This window comes from Stigmatopora argus, chromosome 7, assembly GCF_051989625.1.
Source record: "Stigmatopora argus isolate UIUO_Sarg chromosome 7, RoL_Sarg_1.0, whole genome shotgun sequence".
Lineage (NCBI taxonomy): Eukaryota > Metazoa > Chordata > Actinopteri > Syngnathiformes > Syngnathidae > Stigmatopora > Stigmatopora argus.
This window is the reverse complement of record NC_135393.1, coordinates 17,153,381-17,174,977: the sequence shown is the minus strand read 5'-3', so window position 1 is coordinate 17,174,977 and position 21,597 is coordinate 17,153,381. Positions and strand designations below refer to the sequence as shown.

Sequence of the window (21,597 nt, the reverse complement as noted above, 5' to 3'; positions counted from 1 at the left end):
GTGAGCTATGTTTTGCTAGCAAAGTTTAACACCAGAATACCTAGTGTCTGGTCTAGTCACTTTTTTTATATTTATGGGCAATTCGGGGTCACTTTCAGTACATTTTGGACAAATCACGATTTTGGGGGAATTTCCTGAACACTATGACCGAGGGATTTTTATTTTTATTTTTTTGAAGGTCCCAGTTGAAAATCAATAGCAATGCACAGTGCCGTTGAAAGTTTTTGTCAAATTTAGGCAAAAGCGTTCATTTTGCGCCGTCGATGTGCTATTGATTTTTGCTTAAATTTTGGTAACAAAGTCTATTTAAGTCGAGACATTTCACTGTTTATTCAGACTTTCTCAAAAATAGAAAAACTGTAAAAACAAAAAGTCAAGTATAAATACCAGGAACAAAAACAACAGTTGAAATTGTCTTCGAGTTGCATATTTGTTTTTGGGTTTTTTTGCATGAAAGTCACCCAGTTTTCCCTTTTAACTTTGTGATTTTCTCCCCAAAAAACTAAAGTGTCCCAAAGAAAGTGCAGTGTAAACGAGGGAAACCCCCCAAAACATCAGTTGAAAGCGCCACGATCAATGTAAGGGTAAGCCAAAAACTCTCCCAGCTTGTTGCCGTCGGCGTCGTAGTGCAGCATGCGAAAGCACTTGTCGCAAAACAGACACGGGTGACTGGGCGCCAACTGGTCACCCACCGTGCACCACCTAAAAAAAAACACACACAAAAAACAGCAGACGTGAAAACCAATTCAAAAACCATAGCGCGTTCAGCCGGGCCACATTTGTTTTCCCCGCACAAAGTCAATGTAATGGCGACGGGCAGATAGGCCACGCCCCTCAGCCCCTCACCTGGCGATGAAAGTAGAGCAGACGGCGCACTTTTGCGTCGCCACCCGATGTTTGTGCACAAGCATCGGGTACAGCGTCCGGTCCAGGCCGTCGTCCTTGTGCGTCAGCCTGCAAACAAAGCCAGCTTTTCATTGGTCGATTAGACTTTGACTACGGGGGATTCCGACGACGTCACGTAGGCCGAGCGGCCGCAGACGATTGGCTCGGCGGATGCACAACGCCGGCGTTCATTCATTCGCTGCTGCGTGACTCGCTTTATTGACGCCCATTCGTTCTGACCGCAACCTCCGTTAGACATTTTTATTTTGCGCATCTATTTTCGGTATTATTCATGATTTAATTCTCTGTATTATACCATAGAGTGAAGCAACAACCAAAAAAAAGTGGTTAGCGCGTCGGCCTCAAAGTGGGGGACCTGGGTTCAAATCCAGGTCGGTCCACTTGTGTGGAGTTTGAATGTTCTCCCCAGGCCTGCGTGGGTTTTCTCCGGGTACTCCAGTTTCCTCCCACATTCCAAAGACATGGCATGGTAGGCTGATTGGACACTCTAAATTGCCCATAGCTATGATTGGTTGTCCGCCTCCTCGTGCCCTGCGATTGGCTGGCCACCAATTCAGGGTGATTCTGGCCCAAGGTCAGCTGGGGTGGGCTCCGGCACCCCCTGCGACCCTACTGACGATAGAGCGGTTTAAAAAATGAGACAAATACAGTTTTTGCAATTTATATACAAATGGTTTAAACAATATATTTTACATTTTACAAAAAACTGAGCAAATTAAATTGGTCACCTGATATAAAATATAAAGTGTAAAACCTGCTGTATAAATAATTGTTTGCATTTTACTTATGATATTTTATTATACTCAGTATCTGCCATAGAAAGTGATCAAATTTTATTGCCATTGACAGCAAGAGACGTCAGATTCAATGTCTCGTTGTCAATGGCAACTAATGAGTTAATATTTAAAATGTAAACCTATACGTACCTTAGAGGCTTTAAACTAACTAATGCTTTAAAAAAAAATGTATTCCTCCAACATTCCAACTTGTTTGATTTATAACTGATTTCTTTTTCTGTCTTAAATCTTTTTGAGGAACGAAGAAAAAATGGCCGGAATGACCAAAGGAGAGCGCTGTCCTTAGTTATTTTTACCTGGCATCCGTAATGATGACAATGTGCTCGCAGTCGCCTTGGTGACAGTAGAGGTAGGGGAAGCCCAGTTTGATCTTTAGATCCTCAAAGGTCGTGTCCTCCATCTTGGCCTGGGTGTATGTGGGGAACTTGTTGGCCGTGGCCCACGTGATGGTGGTCCTGCAAAGATTTAGTGCGCTTTACTACCGACTATTCTCTAGATATGGGACTAATTACCCTGAATAATCAATTAAACAGGACGGCTCGTAGTCCAAAATTTAAGGTAGGTATTTTTACGCATTTTCATTTTAAAGAGGAAAACAATGTTTTGAAGTTGTTGTTTTTTAAATATTATTATCAAACGCTTTTTTTTGCATTTTAATTTTAAAACAGGGAAAAGTGAGTTCTTAAGTTGTGGTTGATTTAGTATTATTATCAATTATGGTATTTTTTTCGCATTTTAAATTTAAATGGGTAAAATGTTTTTAAGTGGTTAATTTTAATATTCTAAATAAAAAATAGAAATTATTTGAATATTCAAAATTTTCTGTTTAAGATTACAAAATAATCCTATGTTTACATTATGTAATATTTATGGATGCGGTGAGACTAATATAGTTGGATTAGCTAAATATTAAAGTGCCTAAAATGACACATGTTACGTTACCATTTCTATCCCGTAATATTTCAAAGTATTGTTTTTTTTTTTTTTTTTACAAAATTAGACGGGAAATAATACTATTTTAGGCATAATTTTTCATCCTTTTTTTTGTGGCCTTAATACACCATTAGTTCGCATCCTTTTTTTAATGTCTCCTGAATTTTGAAATTGAAATTTCTTTAGAACTGATTTAAGTCAATGAATAGTGCCCGCCTACTTCTTTGTAACAAACTTCAGGGAACATAGCGTGACACAAGTTCCGTCGTAGGTAGGCCGTATTTTTAGCACGGGGAAAAAAACGGCCATTTTTGGCCTCGGGGCCCTTCTCTCCTTGTGATTATTTTACCATCTGGAGTACACCGGATCATCTTTTACGTAGTAATCGTCCCATTGGCCCACAGACGAGCCTTTCACCTCCCGTCACGCTTTTACCGTTTCCATCACGTCGACCGTTTTTAGATCAATCCGCCTCCATAATTATTCAAGGCTGTTCATTGACGAGAAGCCCGACAAAAGGCAGCATTCAAACTCACTGGCTGATGTCGCGGCACTCCGGGTAACGCATGTCGTTGTAGAACACCCCTTCGAAGAAAAAGAATGCAGATTTGTAATGGTCCTGGAAGACAAAAAGACACCCGTTGGTTAGAAATTGGCTCGGGTTGAGGGCTCCCGGGGGTCCAACCGCCTCCGCTCACTTTGCTGACGAAATCCGGCGCCGTGTCCGGGTTGTTGCTGAACTCGCCGTACACCTCCAAGTCGCTAGCGCAGCAGACGGCGTCCCGGAGTTCCGTCAGTTTTTGGGTGCCCAGTAGCAACAGGGTCGCGTGAGGTCGGACGTAGCAGAACTTGAAAATAGGAACATTTGGGTTTTAGTTGGCATTTTCAGAAACGTCAGCATTCGCTGCCAGTCTTCCCAGTTTAAATGAATTGGATGTCCTTCGTTTAGGGCAAGGGTGTCAGACTCGGGTTGGTTCTCGGGCCGCATTAACGTCAACTTGATTTCACCCCATTTTAGATATAATATTTAGATTTTTTTGTTATAAATGGATTAAAAGAACTGGATGAAAAGCCCTGAATATTCATTTTTTCATAGATCTAAAACAATGTTAATTTTAGCTTTTTTAATATATTTTTAGATTTTACTCAAAGATTTTTGAACTAAAAACAGAAAAAATGGATTAAAAAATGACTTGATTTAAAAGGGGGAAAATCAGGAAATTTAATATACATCTATACTATCTATCATTTTAATTTGATCCTAAAACAGAAAGTCGGCACTCATGATTTACTTTCCCGGGCCACACAAAATGATGCGGCCCGGGGGCCAGATTTGGCCCCCGGGCCGCCACTTTGACACCTGTGGTTTAGGGCCATTCCTGTTGATTTAGGGCCACTTTTTGGACAGTTTGAGGTATCTCATGGTCATTTCCAGTATTTTAGGGGGCATTTCCTTTTTTGGGGGGGTCAAAAATAATGCCATTGGAGATTTATGCAGGTCCAAATTCAAAATAAGAGTCAGTTTTTTTTGTAGAAATAATTGAGCCAATGATTGTTGGTTTCAGGTCACTCTCTTGGTTTTGGGGGACATGCTGGTCACTTTTTTGTTGATTATGGGTAACTTTTACTTTGAATTTTAAAAAAAATTGTGGGGCGCTTTCTCTTAATTTGGCTTTACTTTCCGGTGGTAAATTGCAAAGTCATTTCCTGTTAATGTTGTGGTTGTTCAAAGAAGCTTTTTATGAAAAAGAATAATGACCACCATTGAAGATTTTTTTTTCAGGTCCCCATTGAAAATCAACAGGATCAGAATCAGAAGATGCCCTTGTAAAAGTGTATTTTTATTTTATTTATTTTTTGGAGCTGTTTGGTGACCTCACCTTCTTGAAAGTAGCCGGGTAGTACACATTAATGGTCAGGATGATGTTTCCCTCAGGAACCAGATTTTCCACGGCGTCCGGTTTCAAGGTGGTGGCCAATCGCTCCTGGGAAAACGACGGAGCAGAACTCGGCAAAACAATCCTCGCCGAGATCGCCGGCCTTCTCAATTCACCTGCTCGTCCGCGTAGAGGTCGTGCCTGTTCTTGCTAATTTTTAGCGATAATTTGTAATCTTGCCTCTTTTTTCTTTCCCTAACAAAAAAAGAAAGAAATTGTCAACGTGGTCCCAGGCTGGAAACGGACGATTTCCAAGTCCTACATGAGGGTTTTTAGTGTGGAGTCTTCGGGTACGACTTCCGGGTCGGGACGCTCGTCCTCGGGATGGCAACGAAGCGATGAAATGCTAATTAAAAGGTGATAGCACAACATGGGTTATGACTACTTCCTGGAGGCACCAAATGTAACAAGGCTGTGTCTACTCACTGGTTATAGTGATATCCTCACCGTGAGCTTTCTTTTAAATTACTTTTTGACTAATAAGTAAAAAAAAAATGAAGCTAATTTGGTAGCCATGGCTATGCCACATTCACTTTATAATCAATATGCAGTGGTTCATTTAAATTTAAAATGATGCAAGCCGGTGTTGATTGGCCTTTTCTGCAAACATAAGAAGGAATGTTTAAACTTACTTAGGTAGAGTACATGTATTAAAATAAATCCTATTTATACACAAATTATGACACTCACCGCACGTGCTTGGATCTGAACAGTTTAATTTATTTAAGCGTAAAAGCGTATATTTAATTTTTCCTCTCTCTTGGGTCAAAGGATCGAATGCAGTCATCAATAAATGGCATTGGTCGGATTTTTTCAAATGACCCTGAACTCAACTCGGTGAGTACAAGCTGTTTCTCTATTATCATCAATTTACAAACATGCGTCTTGTTAGTAAGAAGTTTTTTTGCAGGTATTATGACTTTTTGTGCGTGCTTTAGTCGAATTTTAAAGTAGCTTCTGTGATTCCACTTTACCATGAAATATTTTTAGTTTAATTGTATTTATTTTTGAATTAATATAGTCTTTTTGACAGAGAGAGTCATAAACAATTCATATTTTCAATTGTTATTCATTGAGAACCATATTCAGAATTTACTAAAAGTAAAAAGCGTGCATTTTTAGTCATTTGACCGCTTTTACAGTAAAAAAAAGTCTCGGAATTCTTTCGACAAAATTGTTACCCTGAGGCTAATCAATGGAATGCATGCATGCAAAAAGGTTTAGCTTAAAAATTGAAGATTAAAGTGACTCTAAACGTCCAAATTTTAGCGAGGCTTTAAAAGATCTTATTTAAACGCGATTTACCTGCAGACATTTTTGAGCTCCTGCATCGTCTCCACGCTAACTCCAGTTTCGTGGGCGAAGTTAGCGTGAAATGTGTCGTCGTCGTCGGCCGAGTACGAGTATTCGGACGGCTGGAGTCGATTTAGCCATTCTTTTCTCAAAGATCCAATGTGAAACGTAGTGCTATTCGCCTTGCCGTCCTCGTATTCTGGGATGTTTTGATCGTTCGGGGCAGCCATGTTGACAGGAAATGAGGAAAGGAGGACCACTCGCAAGTAGTTATGGGTAATGTAGTCAAATCTATGTATTACCTACGAGTGATCCCTTGAATATCGCGAATATAGTGTAGACCACGGGTGTCAAAGTAGCGGCCCAGGGGCCAAATCTGGCCCACCGCATCATTTTGTGCGGCCCGAGAAAGTAAATCATGAGTGCCGACTTTCTGTTTTAGGATCAAATTAAAATGAAGAGTATAGATGTATATTACATTTCCTGATGTTCGCCCTTTTAAATCAATAATTGTCATTTTTTAATCATTTTTTTCTGTGTTTTTAGTTCAAAAATAATTTTGTAAAATCTAAAAATATATGTTTAAAAAAAGCTAAAATAAACATTGTTTTAGAGCTATATAAAACGGAATATTCAGGGCTTTTAATCCTGTTCTTTTAATCAATTTATTTAAAAAAATCTAAATATTATATCTAAAATGGTCCGGCCCACGTGAAACTGAGTTGACGTTAATGCGGCCCACGAACCAACCCGAGTCTGACACCCTTGGTGTAGACCACACATGGCCGTAATAATTTAAAAAAATGCGATTTAGGATCACCCCTATTATTAGTTCCATACTACTATATAGTAGGAAAAATTCAATAGACTTTTTGTTCACGCTGCTATTGAAGAAAAACATGTCAAATTCTTTCAATATTTTAATGTACAGTCATTTCAATGTGTCCATTTTAAAGGTGTATTTTTTCATGTAAAGTTTAAATGTTAAAATAAATTGTAGAGCATGTTCGCCTGCATGGGTTTCCTCCGGGTACTCCAATTTCCTCCCACATTAAAAAAAAACATGATTGGACATTCTAAATCAGCTGGGATTGGCTCCAGCACCCCCCGCGACCCTAATGAGCCTAAAGCGGTTCAGAAAATGAGGTGAGATGAGATAAATTGTAGAAAGGTAAGAATATTAAAGACATAAATTCAAATAGGTCGTTTTTTTGTTTTGTTTTTATTTTTTTGTGACTTGGCATAGTTCACATTTTTGGCTCTCACTGAATACTATGGGTGTCCAATCCATTTTAACTGGGTCATCCCATTTCAATCGAACGATTCCTTCCGGCTCCTCCCATTGGAAATGGATTGGATGTCTATTGCCATCAATAGTTGCTTTCAATGTCAGTTTCTTTCTTTGACTAAATAAAAATAAGAAACAAAAACTGAAAAGATATCAATTGATGTCCTTATTCGGCTTGACTTTCAAAGAAATACATCTGTATGAAACTTTTTGTTTTTCCTGCAGCAAAATAAAATATTACATTTACAGAGAATGATTGAAAATGATCAAACAGACATTGGCCATTCCCTCTTTTATTCATTTTATTGCCCTTTTGAATATCCCGAGAAAACGTTGCCTAATGATAATTGCAATTTCACACGGCAGCTCTTCCTGGATAGGTTGCTTTTTTTTGCACAAGATGCTGAAACAAGTGGCAGATTGTACGCCCGCGCTCACGGGGGTGCTGTGTTTTTGTGTAATATCAGGAGATGCAATAGTGGGATGGTCCACAAATATAAATATCACGCATTGGAGTCCTTAATGAGCATTGATCTTTCAAGTCGAGACCAAAAAGCTTCTTTGTATTCATCCCTGCCGTGTGGAAAAAGTTGAAAAATGGAGGTTGAAAACTATTCCCAGCAGCAGGTTTGTCAATAACACACTGTAATATTGTAAAAAAAATGCTTTAAAACTCATTTTTTCTATTTGCTGTGCTTCCAGGTGGACAAGATCTGTTCTGAAAATTTACTGTAAGTGGTTTTATTCTTTGTCATTTAAATTCTCACTATGTTTAAGCAGTAAAACATCAATAGATGGGATATTTGTTATATGCTATATCAATATATGTATATATTTTTTAAACACATTTGTTACAATGACAAAATTTAAACCCAGATTTTTGCATATGTTATAATAATGTTGTGCACTATGTTAATGTTTTTAAAAATGTTTTATAGTGATGCTTGAAGGATACATTTGGTTATATATAATAGTTTGGGATTTTCATTATAGTGAAGTAGACTTATTAGAATTATGTTTTATAATGATTTTTATTTGATTTTTCTACCAGATTACTTACTTTTAATGAGTTAGAGTCGCTAGTGTTCATCTTTTTTTTAATTATTAGTTTCATTTCAGTTTGGATTTTATTCGTTTTTAGTTTAAAAATAAAATACTGAGATAACTTTTAAAATCTTACGTTTATTTTTGAATGAATACAAAAACAAAGAGACACTTGTCTATGATTTCAAAATTAACACATAATAGCTTTCTTTTTTTTTAAACTATAGTTTTTATTTTTATTTTCCATTTCTAGTTTTAGTCATTTTGTCCATCTGGCCTTTTTCTGATTATTCATTTATTTTTATTGATTGAATTCCTCCATTTTGTTCCTCATTTTGCTCCTGATACCGTTAAAAAAAAAAGGTTAGGAAGAAGGAAATTTGACCGTGACGTTCTTTTGCGTGACCGTGACGACAAATAGAGCTTCTTTCTCCTCCTGGCAAACCGCGGCCGAGACGATGGCAATGGTTCCTTCCCATTGATGAGCCTTTAACTCCTCCCACTAGATCTCCACCGATGGATTTGGAGGCGGCGCTGAAGGAATGCTCCGGCGCCCTCGACCTCTTTCTCAACAACAAGTTTTCGGATGCTTTGGCTCTTCTGGCACCCTGGTAAATTCCTCGCCACTTCTTTTCCACGCTTCCATATGCAGTGGTGTCAAACATAGGGCCGGCGGGCCAGAAGCGGCCCGACAGAGGCCCAGGGATCCGGACCGTGCTTTATAGACGAAATCAAATGCTTTTATTTTGACGGCGGCGCTGTAAAATCCAGCGATTTGTGCACTCGCTTTTGTGTCCGCAGTCATATGCGTTCATTTCCCCCTCTCATTTGAAGTGGATTGGACATCTGGCACCATCAATGGAATGAAATGACCCAAAAATGTCCCAGAAAAAACAGGAAATAATCTTAAAACATGCCCAGAAATGTACAGGAAGTGAGCCCTATAGCTTAAAATGTATAATCAAGTGACCCAAAATGAACTCTTGGACTTCCATTGACAATCATGGATGTCCAATTCACTTTAAACTGGGAGAACTAGCTAAAGTTATCCAATCCAATCCAATCTTCTCATTTCATCTCATTTTCTGAACCACTTTATCCTCACTAGGGGGTGCTGGAGCCTATCTTAGCTGACTTCGGGCCAAAGGGGGGGACACCCTGAATTGGTGGTCAGCCAATCACAGCGCATGATGAGACAAGCAACCAATCACTCATAGCTAGGGGCAGTTTAGAGTGTCCAATCAGCCTACCATGCATTGCTGTACCCCGCCAAATAACTTTGGAATGTGGGAGGAAACCGGAGTACCCGGAGAAAACCCAGGCAATTCATTTAAAGTGGGAAATCTGGCTGGGAATATTTGTATTTGAGTGCCAAAGATGGCGCTAGACGTCCATTCAGATGACCGAAACAAAACTATTTTGACATCTCTTCTGTAAAGTCCGAGATTTATGAGAATTTGTTTTGTATTTATCTCAGGAAAAACCAGAGCATGTACCACGCGATGGGCTACAGCAGCATTTTGGTGATGCAAGCCGGCATGACCTTTGACCCCAAGGATATGAACGCCGCCATGGAGGCGCTGAATGACGCCCTGCTTTTATGCCAGAGGTAAAATTAGTAAATCGGTCATGTTTTTTAAAATTATTTTTAATTGAAGGATACCAAAACATACGAATTGTAAAGGCCCAAAAAAACAAAGGCAGTTTTGCCTAACTTCCGGTCCTCACAACGAAAAAATAAGTCATATCATGACCTAAACTTGTCATTTTACAAGTTTTTCCTCCTAATGTTTTCTCCTAATTTGTAGTTTTGCATTTATACGTCGACAAAAGTCGAAGCCCGTGAAACCAAACACATACCTGTCAACCTCTGCCGATAACTGCCCTTATAAATGATTATGATTCCCCTTACAAACCCCCAAAAAACCTTACAAACACCGTACGACTCATAGTTTTTTGGGGGGTTTGTAAGGGGAATCATAATCATTTATAAGGGCAGTTATCGGCAGAGGTTGACAGGTATGCAAACAAGCAATAAAACGCCATAATATTGCAATGTATGACTTCATACTTGTAATGTTACGACTTTATCCTCATAATAATACGACTTTTCATTCCCGTTCTGAATCCGATTTTTTTAAATTAATTTTTTAACGTGTTTAATGTTTTTTTATTATTTTCTTTACGTGTTTAATTTTTTTTAATTAATTTTTTTATGCGTTTAATTTTTGTTTTTGTTTTTGTTTTTAGGTTCAGAAAAAAAACAGGGATAATGGTGACTCTGTCCAATTTACTGTATAGACAATCACCTGAAAGCCTAACAGAAGGTGAGACCCCACTTTTTTTTACTTATGCATCAAAAGTCGTCACGTTTCACCGCCATTGACGTCGAAAGACGTCCAATCCAATTTCCCGATCGCTGCCAGTCAAATTGGATTGGACGTCTCTCGCCGTCAATGTTAGCTAATGAGTTCATACATTTAAAAAAAAAATTACTAACCGATCCGAAAATGACGTCAATTTCCGTTTTTCCGAGCGCAGAGGAAATGCACGCCGAGCTGTGCTACGCCGAAGTTCTTCTCCAGAAGGCGGCGCTCACGTTCCTGGACGAGAGCATCATCGGTTTCATCAAGGGAGGCATGAGGATCCGAAATAGCTATCAAATCTTCAAGTAAAACGTGCCGCCCGTATTCCACCTTGCGACCTTTACGGGACAAAAAAACAACGTCCAATCAATTTGTTCGCAGGGAGTGTCAGGTCATGATTCAAAGCAACGGCCAAGCGAGAGAGAAAAGTACAAATATTCACTTTCAGGGCGGCGTCAGCATGGGAATTGGCTCTTTTAATCTGGTAAGAACACTTGGACGTCTAATAAAAAGAGGTCAGATTTGCTGAAATGGTATTTTGGGATTCTTTTTGGGCCTTTTTCAGATGCTTTCTCTGCTTCCGGGTCGAATCCTCAAGCTGATGGAGTTTTTGGGCTTCTCGGGGGACCGGGTAAGTCACCGGAGGGGTCTCAAAATGCCGGCCAGATAAAGTAAATTGTGGTTTATATGCAGGTTAGAAATGGAGAAAGGGGATTTACTATTTTTGGCCTTTTTCAAAATTAATCATACAACTTATTTGAGGGTTAGGGTTATTTATTTAGTAGGTTTTTTCAGTTTAATGTTTAGCATTTTGTCAAAAATCTGAAATTATATGAGTAGAATTTTGACAGTTTTCTACTTTTATTCTTCAATTTAAATGAAAAGAAATATTTTTTCAAATATATTTACTGTCTTGAATGATATAAACCTAAAAAATTGAGATATTTAATGCTCAAACATTTTTTAAACCTTAAAACACAATACTTTTTTTAATACAATATTTGTCAACTTTAGAAAAATAAATAAAGAAAGCTACTCTTTTACCCATTTAATTTTCAATGTAAATAACTGTTTTTTTTAAATATAGTTACTAGCTTATGGAAAATAAATCATTCAAAGACAAAAAAGGGAATCTTTGATTTTTTTCGCCTTTTTACAAAAAAAGCAAGATATTTTTTTAAATGTATCAAGTGCCCCATTTATTTATTTATCAATGTAAATTGTTTTTGTTCATCATGCACATCATTTGCTTGGATTTACAGGAGTTGGGATTGTCCGAATTACGAGCGGGCGCCTCCAGCGGAAGTCTTCGCTCTATTCTCAGCACGTTAACTCTACTCATGTTTCACCTCTACGTCTCGGTCATTCTGGGTAAAGAGTAACATCCTTTCAATTGTGGCTTTCGAGATGATTTCTGCTAAAATTCTCTTTTGTCTTCAGGTTCCGGCGACGTGGACCTCAGCGAGGCCGAGGCGCTGCTAGAACCTTACGCTAAAAGGTTCCCCAATGTAAGCTTTTTTTTTTAAGAGTCATATAGGTTCCATATAGGTTAGTTCCATGCAAAAATCCATCCAAAATATGTGCTGTGGTAGTTAAACAAATATTCAGTCCCTTAAAAAAACAAAAAAAAATGTAAGCGAAGAAAATATTCACATTAAACCTAGAGATACACGTCAGCAATAATATAAAATATAAAATGTTACTTGTATGTAAATATATATATATAATCTGTTGCGATTGGCTGGCAACCGACTACCTATGTCTGGATCGACTCCAGCACCCCCCGCGACCCTTGAAAAGAAATATTAATTTGAAAAACGAGGAAGAAAAAAATAACTCAAAAAAACAACCTCACAAAATTAATTAATTTGAAAAATGGAGGTTTCCATAAATAATTAATTTGAAAAAACAACCCCAAAAATAAATACATATGAAAAACGAGGAAGAAAAAAAAAATTCAAAAAAACAACCCCAAAAATAAATAAATTTGAAAAACGAGGAAGATAAAATTAATTCTGAAAAACATCACAAAATTAATTAATTTGAAAAATGGTGGTTTCCAAAAATAATTAATTCAAAAAAACAACCCCCAAAAATAAAATAATGTGAAAAATGGCCAGGGCTTTTAAAAAAATATTTTTAGGTGAATGCAATAAACTTCCGTAAAAAATACATAGACATTTTTTTTCTAAATTTCCAAAATGAAGAAAAAAAACATCCCCTGACAATTCCCTCATTGAGTTGTAATTTATATTTTATCCACAGGGGGCGCTCATGCTTTTCTACGTGGCCCGAATCGCCTTGCTCAAAGGAAACATCCGATTGGTGAGGTCTCCTCCTTTTCTCTGGGTCTGGATTTGTCCGTTCACGCCGGTCTTTCCATCCCCCCGCAGGCTCAGGAGAAATTTCTTGCCTGCATCGCGGCCCAGCACGAGTGGCGCCAGATCCACCACCTGTGCTACTGGGAGCTGATGTGGGCCTACTCCTTTGAACAGAACTGGAGGGAGGCCTACCATTACGCCCACCTGCTCTGCCAGGAGAGCAAATGGTCGCAGGTCAGCTGAAAAAAAGAGGATTTGGGCCATTTTTAAGTCCGCAGCAACACCTAAACCGGCTTCTACTTCGCCCGTAGTCCGTCTACGTGTTCCAGAAGGCATCCATCTTGAGCATGCTCCCCGAGGACGAAGTGCAGAAACTGGGTGAAAACGTGGTCGACTTGTACAGGTATGCCCGGAGGAAGCTATTTTGTGCCTTTCACCATGGGGGGCGACCACGTGGGAGTGACCACGCCCTTTTTTTAGGGAGGTGGACGGCTTGAGGTTGAAAATGGCCGGGAAATCCATCCCGACGGAGAAGTTTGCGGCTAAAAAGGCTCAGCGCTATTCCGCTTCTAAGCCGGCCAAACTGGTCGTGCCGGCTCTGGTGAGCGACGGGATTCCGTCAGTCTGTCGGTCCGTTTGTCTTCCGACTGACTCGGTTCTTCTCCTCCCCGGTAGGAGATGATGTACGTTTGGAATGGCTTCACCATCGTGGGGAAACGCGCCGACTTGACGGAAAACATGCTGACCACCTTGGAGAAAGCCGAGGAGGAGCTCAAGCATCACCCGAGTAAGAAGCGTCAACATCGGGATTGGATTTCAAATCCGTTTTAAAGATAGTATGTGGAGGAAAATACTAGACGGATAACGTTTGTGGACAATGGGCTCGAAAAATGACCCCATATCAATGGAAAGGGCCACCCAAAAAAACTCCAAATTTGAATACAAGTAGACATTTAACAACTTAATTGTTTTTAAGGCCCCAAAACAAGAAAAAAAAGCTAAAATTGGACAAAATGTATGAAAAAAAAGTTGAAAAACCTTGAAAACGTGAAGAACAGCAATGGAAGGTTCAAAAAAATAATAACTGCACCTTGCGACAAAAAATTCTACCAAAAAACATGGATTTTTGTTTTGTTTTCGTCTTTATAAGGCATTTTCTGCCATTGACAGGAATAGATGTCCAATCCATTTGAACGAACATCAATGGCAGACTAATCGTTAACATAAAAGGGATCCAAAATAGCACAAAATGAATAAGAAGTGCCCCAAAATCCATAGCAAGCTCAACCAAAGCACCCCCCACATATGGCCACTTCTAATTTCTATGAATTTCATTTTTCAACTCAATTCCAAAATGAGAAAATGCAGAAAAATCTGGAACGAACAAACTCTTACCTTAGAAACTTTCACTTCAACTTGAAAAAATGAAATATTTTTTTTGCAAAGAAACTGCCAAGCCATATTCAGCAAAATAAAAAACGTGATTTTTTTTTGTGAAGTTTATTTCAACGCCGTAATCTTTATTTTTTACAAATAAATCAAAGTTATTTTTTCACCAGACCCGTCAGAATACCACTTGGACGACCAGTGCGTGGTTCAGCTGCTCAAAGGTTTGTGCCTGAGGCAGTTGGGGCAACTCGACCAGGCGGAAGTCTGCTTCGCCCGCGTCTCCTCCAGGTGAGTTCGCCCGAAAACCTCAACTTTCCCACGGCGCCTGAACGCACCGCCGTCTGGAATTTTACAGCGAGGCCGACCTGAAGCACGACAAGTACTTGGTGCCCTTCGCCATGTACGAGATGGGGCTCCTGCACAAGCAAAGGGGCGACATCCCAAAGGCTGTTTCCGTCATGGAAAGCGCCAAGTGAGTGCGGACAAAGCCAGGAGCGGCTCGCGTTTGAAAAGCCGCTGAATTGAATCCCTTTTCAGGACGGACTACAAGGACTACAACATGGAGTCGCGTCTTCACTTCCGGATCCACGCCGCGCTCAATAGCATGAAGTCCTGCGAGGCCGAGATGACGCCGTTGTGAACGCTCCCGTCGCTGGCACTCTTAAAATGGCACACACACACACACTTTTCATGCTGTTTAACCTAGTACAGTGGTACCTCGACATACGATCGTAATCCGTTCCGGGACTGAGATCGTATGTCGAGCTTTTCGTAACTCGAGCGCACGTTTCCAATTGAAATGAACTCAAAACAAATTAATTCGTTCCAACCCTCTGAAAAAACACCAAAAACAGGATATTGGATTGGAAAAAATGTTTTATTTCTTCTAAAACGCCATAAATTGACAAAGTAATAAATAACAAGTGTTTTAATAGTAATAAAATGTGTTTAATAGAAGTAAAATTAGACGCATTTCGCGGAGGGTTGAGACAGCGACACACGGAGGCGGGGGGGTGTTTGGGGGGACTTTATCCACGGCACTCGTAAACGAACAAACAAATTTAAATTAACTTGGATAAATATATACAGTCACACTCAAACATACGTTTAATGTAACTTTACACAAAACTGAATTCTAATTTTGTTTTAATCTTTTGTTACCTTCGTTCTGGCCGGGTTAGCGGTTTGCCACGCCTCCACCCTCACGTTCGCTATCGATGGGCTATTTGCTGTTGCATTTCCTTCAAAATATTCCGAAAATGATGCACACAAATGTCCTCACAATAGGATAACGCACGACCACTTGCCAACGAGAAGTAGTCTTGAATGAGCGATCGCTCCGCCAGCGGGAGCTAACATGCTAAAGAAGGAATAACAGCCTACCCACGTATTGATTGTGGGAAATGAAGTTTTATTCTGAGAAAGGGTGCCATTGCCTATCGGTCGGTGTTGTGTGCACGAGTATACTTCATTACCCAGAAAGCCCTCTTTTTGCCCGTGCATGCGCGTTGTGCGTTTCCTGGTCGAAACTCGTCTGAATAAATCGTTCAGTCCTCGTAGATATAGTAGTTATACACGAAAGAGATCCGGCAAAAAAAAGACAGTGCGCTACAATGATAAACAGCCTCTCATGTCATGGTCACCTGGCTTGGTCACATCTCGAAATTTTGATCGTATCGCGGGCGAATTATTCGATCGAAATTTTCGTTGTACCACCAGCATGTCGTACCACGAGGTACCACTGTATACGTTATTTCTAGGACTTGTTAAAAAAATCTAATGAATGACATGCTCTGTAATTGAAAAATCATGTAGAAATATTCATTCTAAAATATTTTAATAGGGTTTTATGGATGAATGAATTAAATCGTGTCCTATTTCCATTCAGAAAAGTAGAAAAATATTCATCTGAGCGGTTAACAATCTGAATTAAAAGTGCATTTTAGTTTTTTTAATACAAACTAATATATGCGTCAATGCAGTCTGTGTACCTGAAAATTGCCTGAAGAAAATTCAATATTTTTGGTCATTAATTATGATGAATGAATGAAAATCCCACTCCTAGTTACTTCCTGTTTTGCTTCCCTAAAGTGAAATGCTGAATGGAAAAATACTGATTGTATTTTTTATATGTTTTGTATATATCTCCTCGTGTATATGTTTGAAATGAATCACGTGGCCTGAATAAAAATACAATAATTGTCATTACCACTTTGTCCTATTCAGGTAATACATGAAGAAGCATTTTTACATATTTGTTCTACTTTTAGTGATGAAAATAGTTTTGTGTTCATCGTTTCATGACTTGATTTGGTAATTTTTGGGGGCGTCTATCTGCAGGTGCTGGGATGTGCCAATCAAATGAGAGGATCACGTGGTGCGTCATGTGACCCGTCCAGGAAAGGAGGGGGAGGAGGCGGAGGAAAAAAGATGGAAGGGAACCGAGACGAGGCTGAAAAATGCATTAACATTGCGTCGAAAGCCATCGATACGGGGGACAAGGAGAAAGCTCTCAAGTTCCTCCATAAAGCGGAGAAGCTCTTCCCCACGCAGAGAGCTAAAGGTAAGCCGCTTTTTTCCGGTTTAGCCGAGCCACTTCAAACAACGTAGCCGGCCACCGATAGACAGATAGACGAACTCGACAAGCACTTTAAAATACCTGGCGGACATTTTATAAACACAACACCAAGTTTAATATTCACTGTGTGTATTTTTAAAAGAATGTCACCAAGACGTTAAGGTTTGGTGAAGCTGTGAGCGAGCCAGTATGCTAATAAGCTAAGCTAATGTGTCATTTACTCTAGGTTGGAGGTGTTTTTTTTAAAGGTACACGATTAGGGTCAAAGTGTGTTTATTTGGTTGAGTTAATGGGCGTGCGCAAGGTAAAAACCTTTAAAATGTCACTGATCGGTCAAACGTACCGGTGACGTCATCATTATGCTGCCACACTCTGAAATTAGGTGAATTGAGTACAGGTTTGTTTAAAGGTACAGAGGAGTCGGCTTTTCAAAGTGTTTTTTTTATGTCTTTTGATGAATACGATGGCTGCTATTGATGACGTAAAATCATGATTAATGGGAGGAGCGTTTAAATTTATCGCCATTTAATGAAGTCATTTGTACAGGGGGGGGGGGGAATCAACCTTGAAATATTACTGTGTATTTTTGTCTATTTAATATAAATAAAAAAATATTCAGTACTAATTGCTATGATTTTTTTTATGACCAACAATATTCACTAACCTTATAAAGCACGGCTGTCAGTCAACTTTGTCACAAGCCACGTCTTAGCTATGGTTTCATTTGGAGGTCTGCCACAATTATTCAACAAACACCTTTTTTGATAAATAATTAATCATTTGTAGACATTAAAATTTGTCCAAATCCTCTTTTTGTGGAGGCACCAATAGCATTGAGTGTTTTTATTCCATGACTCTAGGGAAAAATCAACTTTTGAATAGTTAACAATTTCCCTGAAAGGGTTAATAATTTGCTTTGACTTAAAATGATATCTTTTTTTTTATTCCCACAGCAAAATGTGTGCTCAAGATGTTTATAAATATCCCTGTTAAGTTTGCGAGGCCCGCTTGAAAACATTTTTATTTTATTTTCCTCGCAGCCTTGTTGGATGCCCTCACCCGAAACGGAAGCTCCGCACCTAACGGCACCCATCGCAGGCGAACGGCGAACGATGGCGGCGGGCTGGCGTCGGGGGATCGTGCCAGGTCGGCGGGAGCCGAATCCGCCAAATTCTTCACGCGGGACCAAGTGGAAGGCGTCCAACGGTGAGCGCACTTGATCGAAAATGCGACGACAAACCGTAACACTTGTTTATTCTGTTTTAGAATTAAGCGCTGCAAGGACTACTACAAAGTGCTGGGTGTCGAAAAAGAAGCCGGCGATGAAGATCTGAAAAAAGCGTACAGGAAACTGGCGCTCAAGTTCCACCCGGATAAGAACCACGCTCCGGGAGCGACAGACGCCTTTAAAAGTACGTTGTGGTTTTAAAATAATGGACTGCGAACTAAAAAGTGGTCTGATTTCCTCTTCTTCTTTTTTTTAAAGAGATTGGTAACGCGTACGCTGTGCTAAGCAACCCAACGAAACGAAGGCAGTACGACCTCACCGGAGGCGAGGAGCCCAGCGGACCGCCGGGTCACGGGGACGCAGGAGCCAACGGGTTTGACTTCCACAGAGGCTTCGAAGCAGATATCACGCCGGAAGACCTTTTCAATATGTTCTTTGGAGGAGGCTTCCCTTCCTGTGAGTTGCACAATCAAATGTCCATCTTCAAACTTCATGTTTTCCTACTCAAAATCGGTATTTTATTTTGTCTTTAATATAAATGAAGCAAACAAATTAGATCTCAAAGATCCTATTTGTTTACAATTGGCTAACAAACAATTCAGCGTGTACCCTGCCAAATAACAGAAATGCTTCGTAAAATGAAAAAAAAGTCAATTGAAAGACTTTCCACGGCAACGCACTCGTAACCGAACAAACAAATTTAAATTAACTTGGATTAATATATACAGACACACTCAAACATACATTTAATGTAACTTTACACAAAACTGAATTCTAATTTTGTTTTATTTTTTTTTACCTTCGTTCTGGGCGGGTTAGTTGTTTGCCACGCCTCCACCCTCACGTTCGCTATCGATGGGCTGTTTGCTGTTGTATTCCCTTCAAAATATTCAGAAAATGATGCACACAAATGTCTTCACAATAGGATAACGCACGACCACTTGCCAACCAGAAGTAGTCTTGAATGAGCGATCGTGGGAGCTAACAGGCTAAGGAAGGAATAACAGCCTACCCACGTATTGATTGTGGCTAATGAAGTTTTATTCTGAGAAAGGGTGCCATTGGCTATTGGTGTTGTGTGCACAAGTATACTTCATTACCCAGAAAGCCCTCTTTTTGTCCGAGCATGCGCGTTGTGCGTTTCCTGGTTGAAACTCGTCTGAATAAATCGTTCAGTGCTCGTAGATATCTGTTATACACGAAAGAGATGCGGCAGAAAAAGACGGTGCACTACAATGATAAACAGCCTCTCATGTCATGGCCACCTGGCTTGGTCGCGTCTCGAAATTTTGAACGTATCGCGGGCGAATTATTCGATCGAAATTTTCATCGTACCACGAGCATGTCGTAGGTAGAGCTGATCCTAGGTCGAGGTACCACTGTATTCATTCATTCACTTTCAGCCCTCCCACTTCAAATGGGTTGGATGTCTATCCCCAGTGAGCAAGGTTAACAAAGCCCCGCCCCCTTTTTTTCCTCAGCAAGTCCACAATCGTTCACCAATGGCAGGACGAGCTACAGCCACAACGCCAACTCCCGCCAAGAGCGCACAGAAGAAAGAGGCGACGTAAATGATGTCGGCGCGGCTAGGCCACGCCCCCCGCCGCCATGCTTAAACGCCCCCTCTCTCCGCAGGGGCGCTTCTCCATGTTTATTCAACTGATGCCCATCGCGGTCCTCATTTTGGTGTCCATCCTGAGCCAGATGATGGTTTCGCCGCCTCCCTACAGCCTCTACTCTCGACCGTAAGCGCGGGGGGAAAAAAAGGCCAGGAAAGCCAGGGTGGGGCACTCTTAACCTTTTGACCTTTGCAGGTCCACGGGTCAGACGCTAAAGCGGCAGACGGAGAACCTGCGCGTGGACTACTACGTCAGCAGAGACTTCAAGTCCAAGTACAAGACGGCGGCGCTGCAGCAGATCGAGAAAGGCGTGGAGGAAGATTACGTGCTCAACGTCAAGAATAATTGCTGGAGGGAGAGGCAGACTCGTAAGTGGACCGCCGCCATTTTGCCGTCAAATTGAGGAAATTACAATAGAAATTAAAATAGCAGTCTTTTTTTAAGTCGTTAAATAATGTAAAATATTGCAGCATACTCGTAAAAGTAATGACTACATTTAGTTGCAAAATTCTGTGCTAAATATATAATCCATGTATTTATGTTCATTTCTTAATGTTTTGATGGATAGCTTTATAAATATTAGGTAATAATTGTGGTCAATAACATTCTATTAAACTAAAAAATGCACCGAAATGTGCCACAAATGAGTTTTAAAATAAAAATGTAGTTTTAATTAAAAAACAAATGATTAGGAAATTCTGTTAATAGTAATATTAATTATTAGTTATATAAATACAAGTCTGTCAAATGTCTTATAGTTAAGTGAAGGATAATATATTATCATGCCGTCAAAAAATTAAAATGCAGTGCAATAAAATGTTTTGCAACAAAAACTGAAAAAAAAATCCATATATTTCACTTAAATTGCTAATATTTCAGAAAACGTACATTTGTGTCAAGTGAAATTATAATTAAATACCTCAACAATCCTTGAAATAAAAAAAAAACCTTGTTAGGTAAATATGACTAATAAAGAAAAATTAAATATACCACAAATTAGAATGATTAAAGGAAAGAAAAGTAAATCAATGTCCAGAAAGACTAATAAATAGAAGCCCCATCTTTTCACTCCCTCCTCATTGTGCATTCTTTTGCTGGTACGACTTACAATAAAAGATAAAAAACCGTTAATATCAAATCCATGAATTATTTGATTATATCATAAAGGTATGTTGTTGTGCTCCCACCCAGAAACGGACCTACTTTACGCCGCCAGGCTGTACCGGGACGAGCGCAGGCGGCAGAAGGCCGAGCATATGCCAATGGAAAACTGCAAGGAGCTGGACAGACTGACAAATCTCTTTCGAGGAGGGTGATTCGCCCACGTGCTTTTAGATTTTACCATATATCCATAGATGTCTACGTTCAGGGAGGATTTAAGCAGGAAAAAGCCCACTGCAAATGTCACATGCGTCACCGCCACATCCCCGACAAACTCAACATTCCCGGAAAGACGGTTCCGTGACGTTTTGAGCACATCCACCTGTCGTTTAATGCCACCAATCAGCCTCCAGCATGAAATCGATAATATTGTGGATAAAGGGTGCGAACGGTGATTGAAATGAATACTGGATTCATTTTGCGGTAGGTATGCAGAAGATGTACATTTTTTGTCAGACTTTAATGCAGTTATTTAAGTAATCTAAAAAATCTAACTAATCTAAAAAATAAAAATTTAGAGGAGAGTGATTTTCTTCTGGAGTCGTCATTTAAATAAATCCATTAATAACTGGAGGTAGAGATGGTTGTCTTTTGGGCATTATTTTGAGTCATTTATAGAATTGGTTTGATTGAGCAATGGAACAGAAATTCAAATATTACGGTGACTTTGATTAAAAATGATGTAAAGTCACTATAAAGAATGAATTGTTTAAAAAATAGTTTGAACATTGAACCAT

General features: G+C 39.6%; 3 protein-coding genes across 3 annotated transcripts; 2 read left to right on the top strand and 1 right to left on the bottom strand.

The window, feature by feature from the left end:
* Positions 1-311: 311 nt before the first annotated feature.
* snapc3 (small nuclear RNA activating complex, polypeptide 3) lies at positions 312-6,135 on the bottom strand. Its single transcript, XM_077604857.1, has 9 exons — positions 5,879-6,135; positions 4,836-4,919; positions 4,690-4,768; positions 4,517-4,621; positions 3,335-3,484; positions 3,173-3,255; positions 2,000-2,158; positions 847-954; positions 312-702 (listed from the first exon to the last, which is right to left on the bottom strand). Exons 1-9 carry the CDS (start codon positions 6,094-6,096, stop codon positions 555-557), a joined length of 1,134 nt encoding a protein of 377 aa, XP_077460983.1. The 5' UTR covers positions 6,097-6,135; the 3' UTR covers positions 312-554.
* On the top strand, positions 1,613-16,479 carry LOC144077259 (tetratricopeptide repeat protein 39B-like). The gene is made up of 21 exons (XM_077604849.1): positions 1,613-2,052; positions 4,573-4,930; positions 5,345-5,410; positions 7,622-7,781; positions 7,857-7,885; positions 8,705-8,809; positions 9,676-9,807; positions 10,449-10,525; positions 10,740-10,869; positions 10,946-11,048; positions 11,130-11,195; positions 11,827-11,935; positions 12,005-12,072; positions 12,830-12,889; positions 12,958-13,119; positions 13,197-13,288; positions 13,366-13,486; positions 13,561-13,672; positions 14,445-14,562; positions 14,630-14,746; positions 14,812-16,479. The coding sequence occupies exons 4-21, from the start codon at positions 7,752-7,754 to the stop codon at positions 14,912-14,914; spliced, it is 1,734 nt and encodes a 577-aa protein (XP_077460975.1). The 5' UTR covers positions 1,613-2,052; positions 4,573-4,930; positions 5,345-5,410; positions 7,622-7,751; the 3' UTR covers positions 14,915-16,479.
* Positions 16,480-16,639: 160 nt separating this feature from the next.
* Positions 16,640-21,388, top strand: dnajb14 (DnaJ heat shock protein family (Hsp40) member B14). The gene is made up of 8 exons (XM_077604856.1): positions 16,640-16,837; positions 17,893-18,058; positions 18,119-18,264; positions 18,339-18,536; positions 19,562-19,647; positions 19,716-19,825; positions 19,895-20,067; positions 20,891-21,388. Exons 1-8 carry the CDS (start codon positions 16,705-16,707, stop codon positions 21,013-21,015), a joined length of 1,137 nt encoding a protein of 378 aa, XP_077460982.1. The 5' UTR covers positions 16,640-16,704; the 3' UTR covers positions 21,016-21,388.
* The last annotated feature ends 209 nt before the right edge of the window (positions 21,389-21,597 follow it).

Excerpts from the sequence above, each read along its gene's own strand:
- snapc3 (XM_077604857.1), bottom strand. The coding sequence starts at position 6,096 with ATGGCTGCCCCGAACGATCAAAACATCCCAGAATACGAGGACGGCAAG. Across the intron at positions 4,622-4,689 it reads ACCTCTACGCGGACGAGCAG|GAGCGATTGGCCACCACCTT; the intron begins GTGAATTGAGAA and ends TCGTTTTCCCAG. Across the intron at positions 2,159-3,172 it reads GAGTGCCGCGACATCAGCCA|GACCACCATCACGTGGGCCA; the intron begins GTGAGTTTGAAT and ends AAATCTTTGCAG.
- LOC144077259 (XM_077604849.1), top strand. The coding sequence starts at position 7,752 with ATGGAGGTTGAAAACTATTCCCAGCAGCAG. Across the intron at positions 7,782-7,856 it reads AAAACTATTCCCAGCAGCAG|GTGGACAAGATCTGTTCTGA; the intron begins GTTTGTCAATAA and ends CTGTGCTTCCAG. Across the intron at positions 13,673-14,444 it reads GGAGCTCAAGCATCACCCGA|ACCCGTCAGAATACCACTTG; the intron begins GTAAGAAGCGTC and ends TTTTTTCACCAG.
- dnajb14 (XM_077604856.1), top strand. The coding sequence starts at position 16,705 with ATGGAAGGGAACCGAGACGAGGCTGAAAAATGCATTAACATTGCGTCG. Across the intron at positions 18,537-19,561 it reads TGGAGGAGGCTTCCCTTCCT|CAAGTCCACAATCGTTCACC; the intron begins GTGAGTTGCACA and ends TTTTTTCCTCAG. Across the intron at positions 20,068-20,890 it reads CTGGAGGGAGAGGCAGACTC|AAACGGACCTACTTTACGCC; the intron begins GTAAGTGGACCG and ends GCTCCCACCCAG.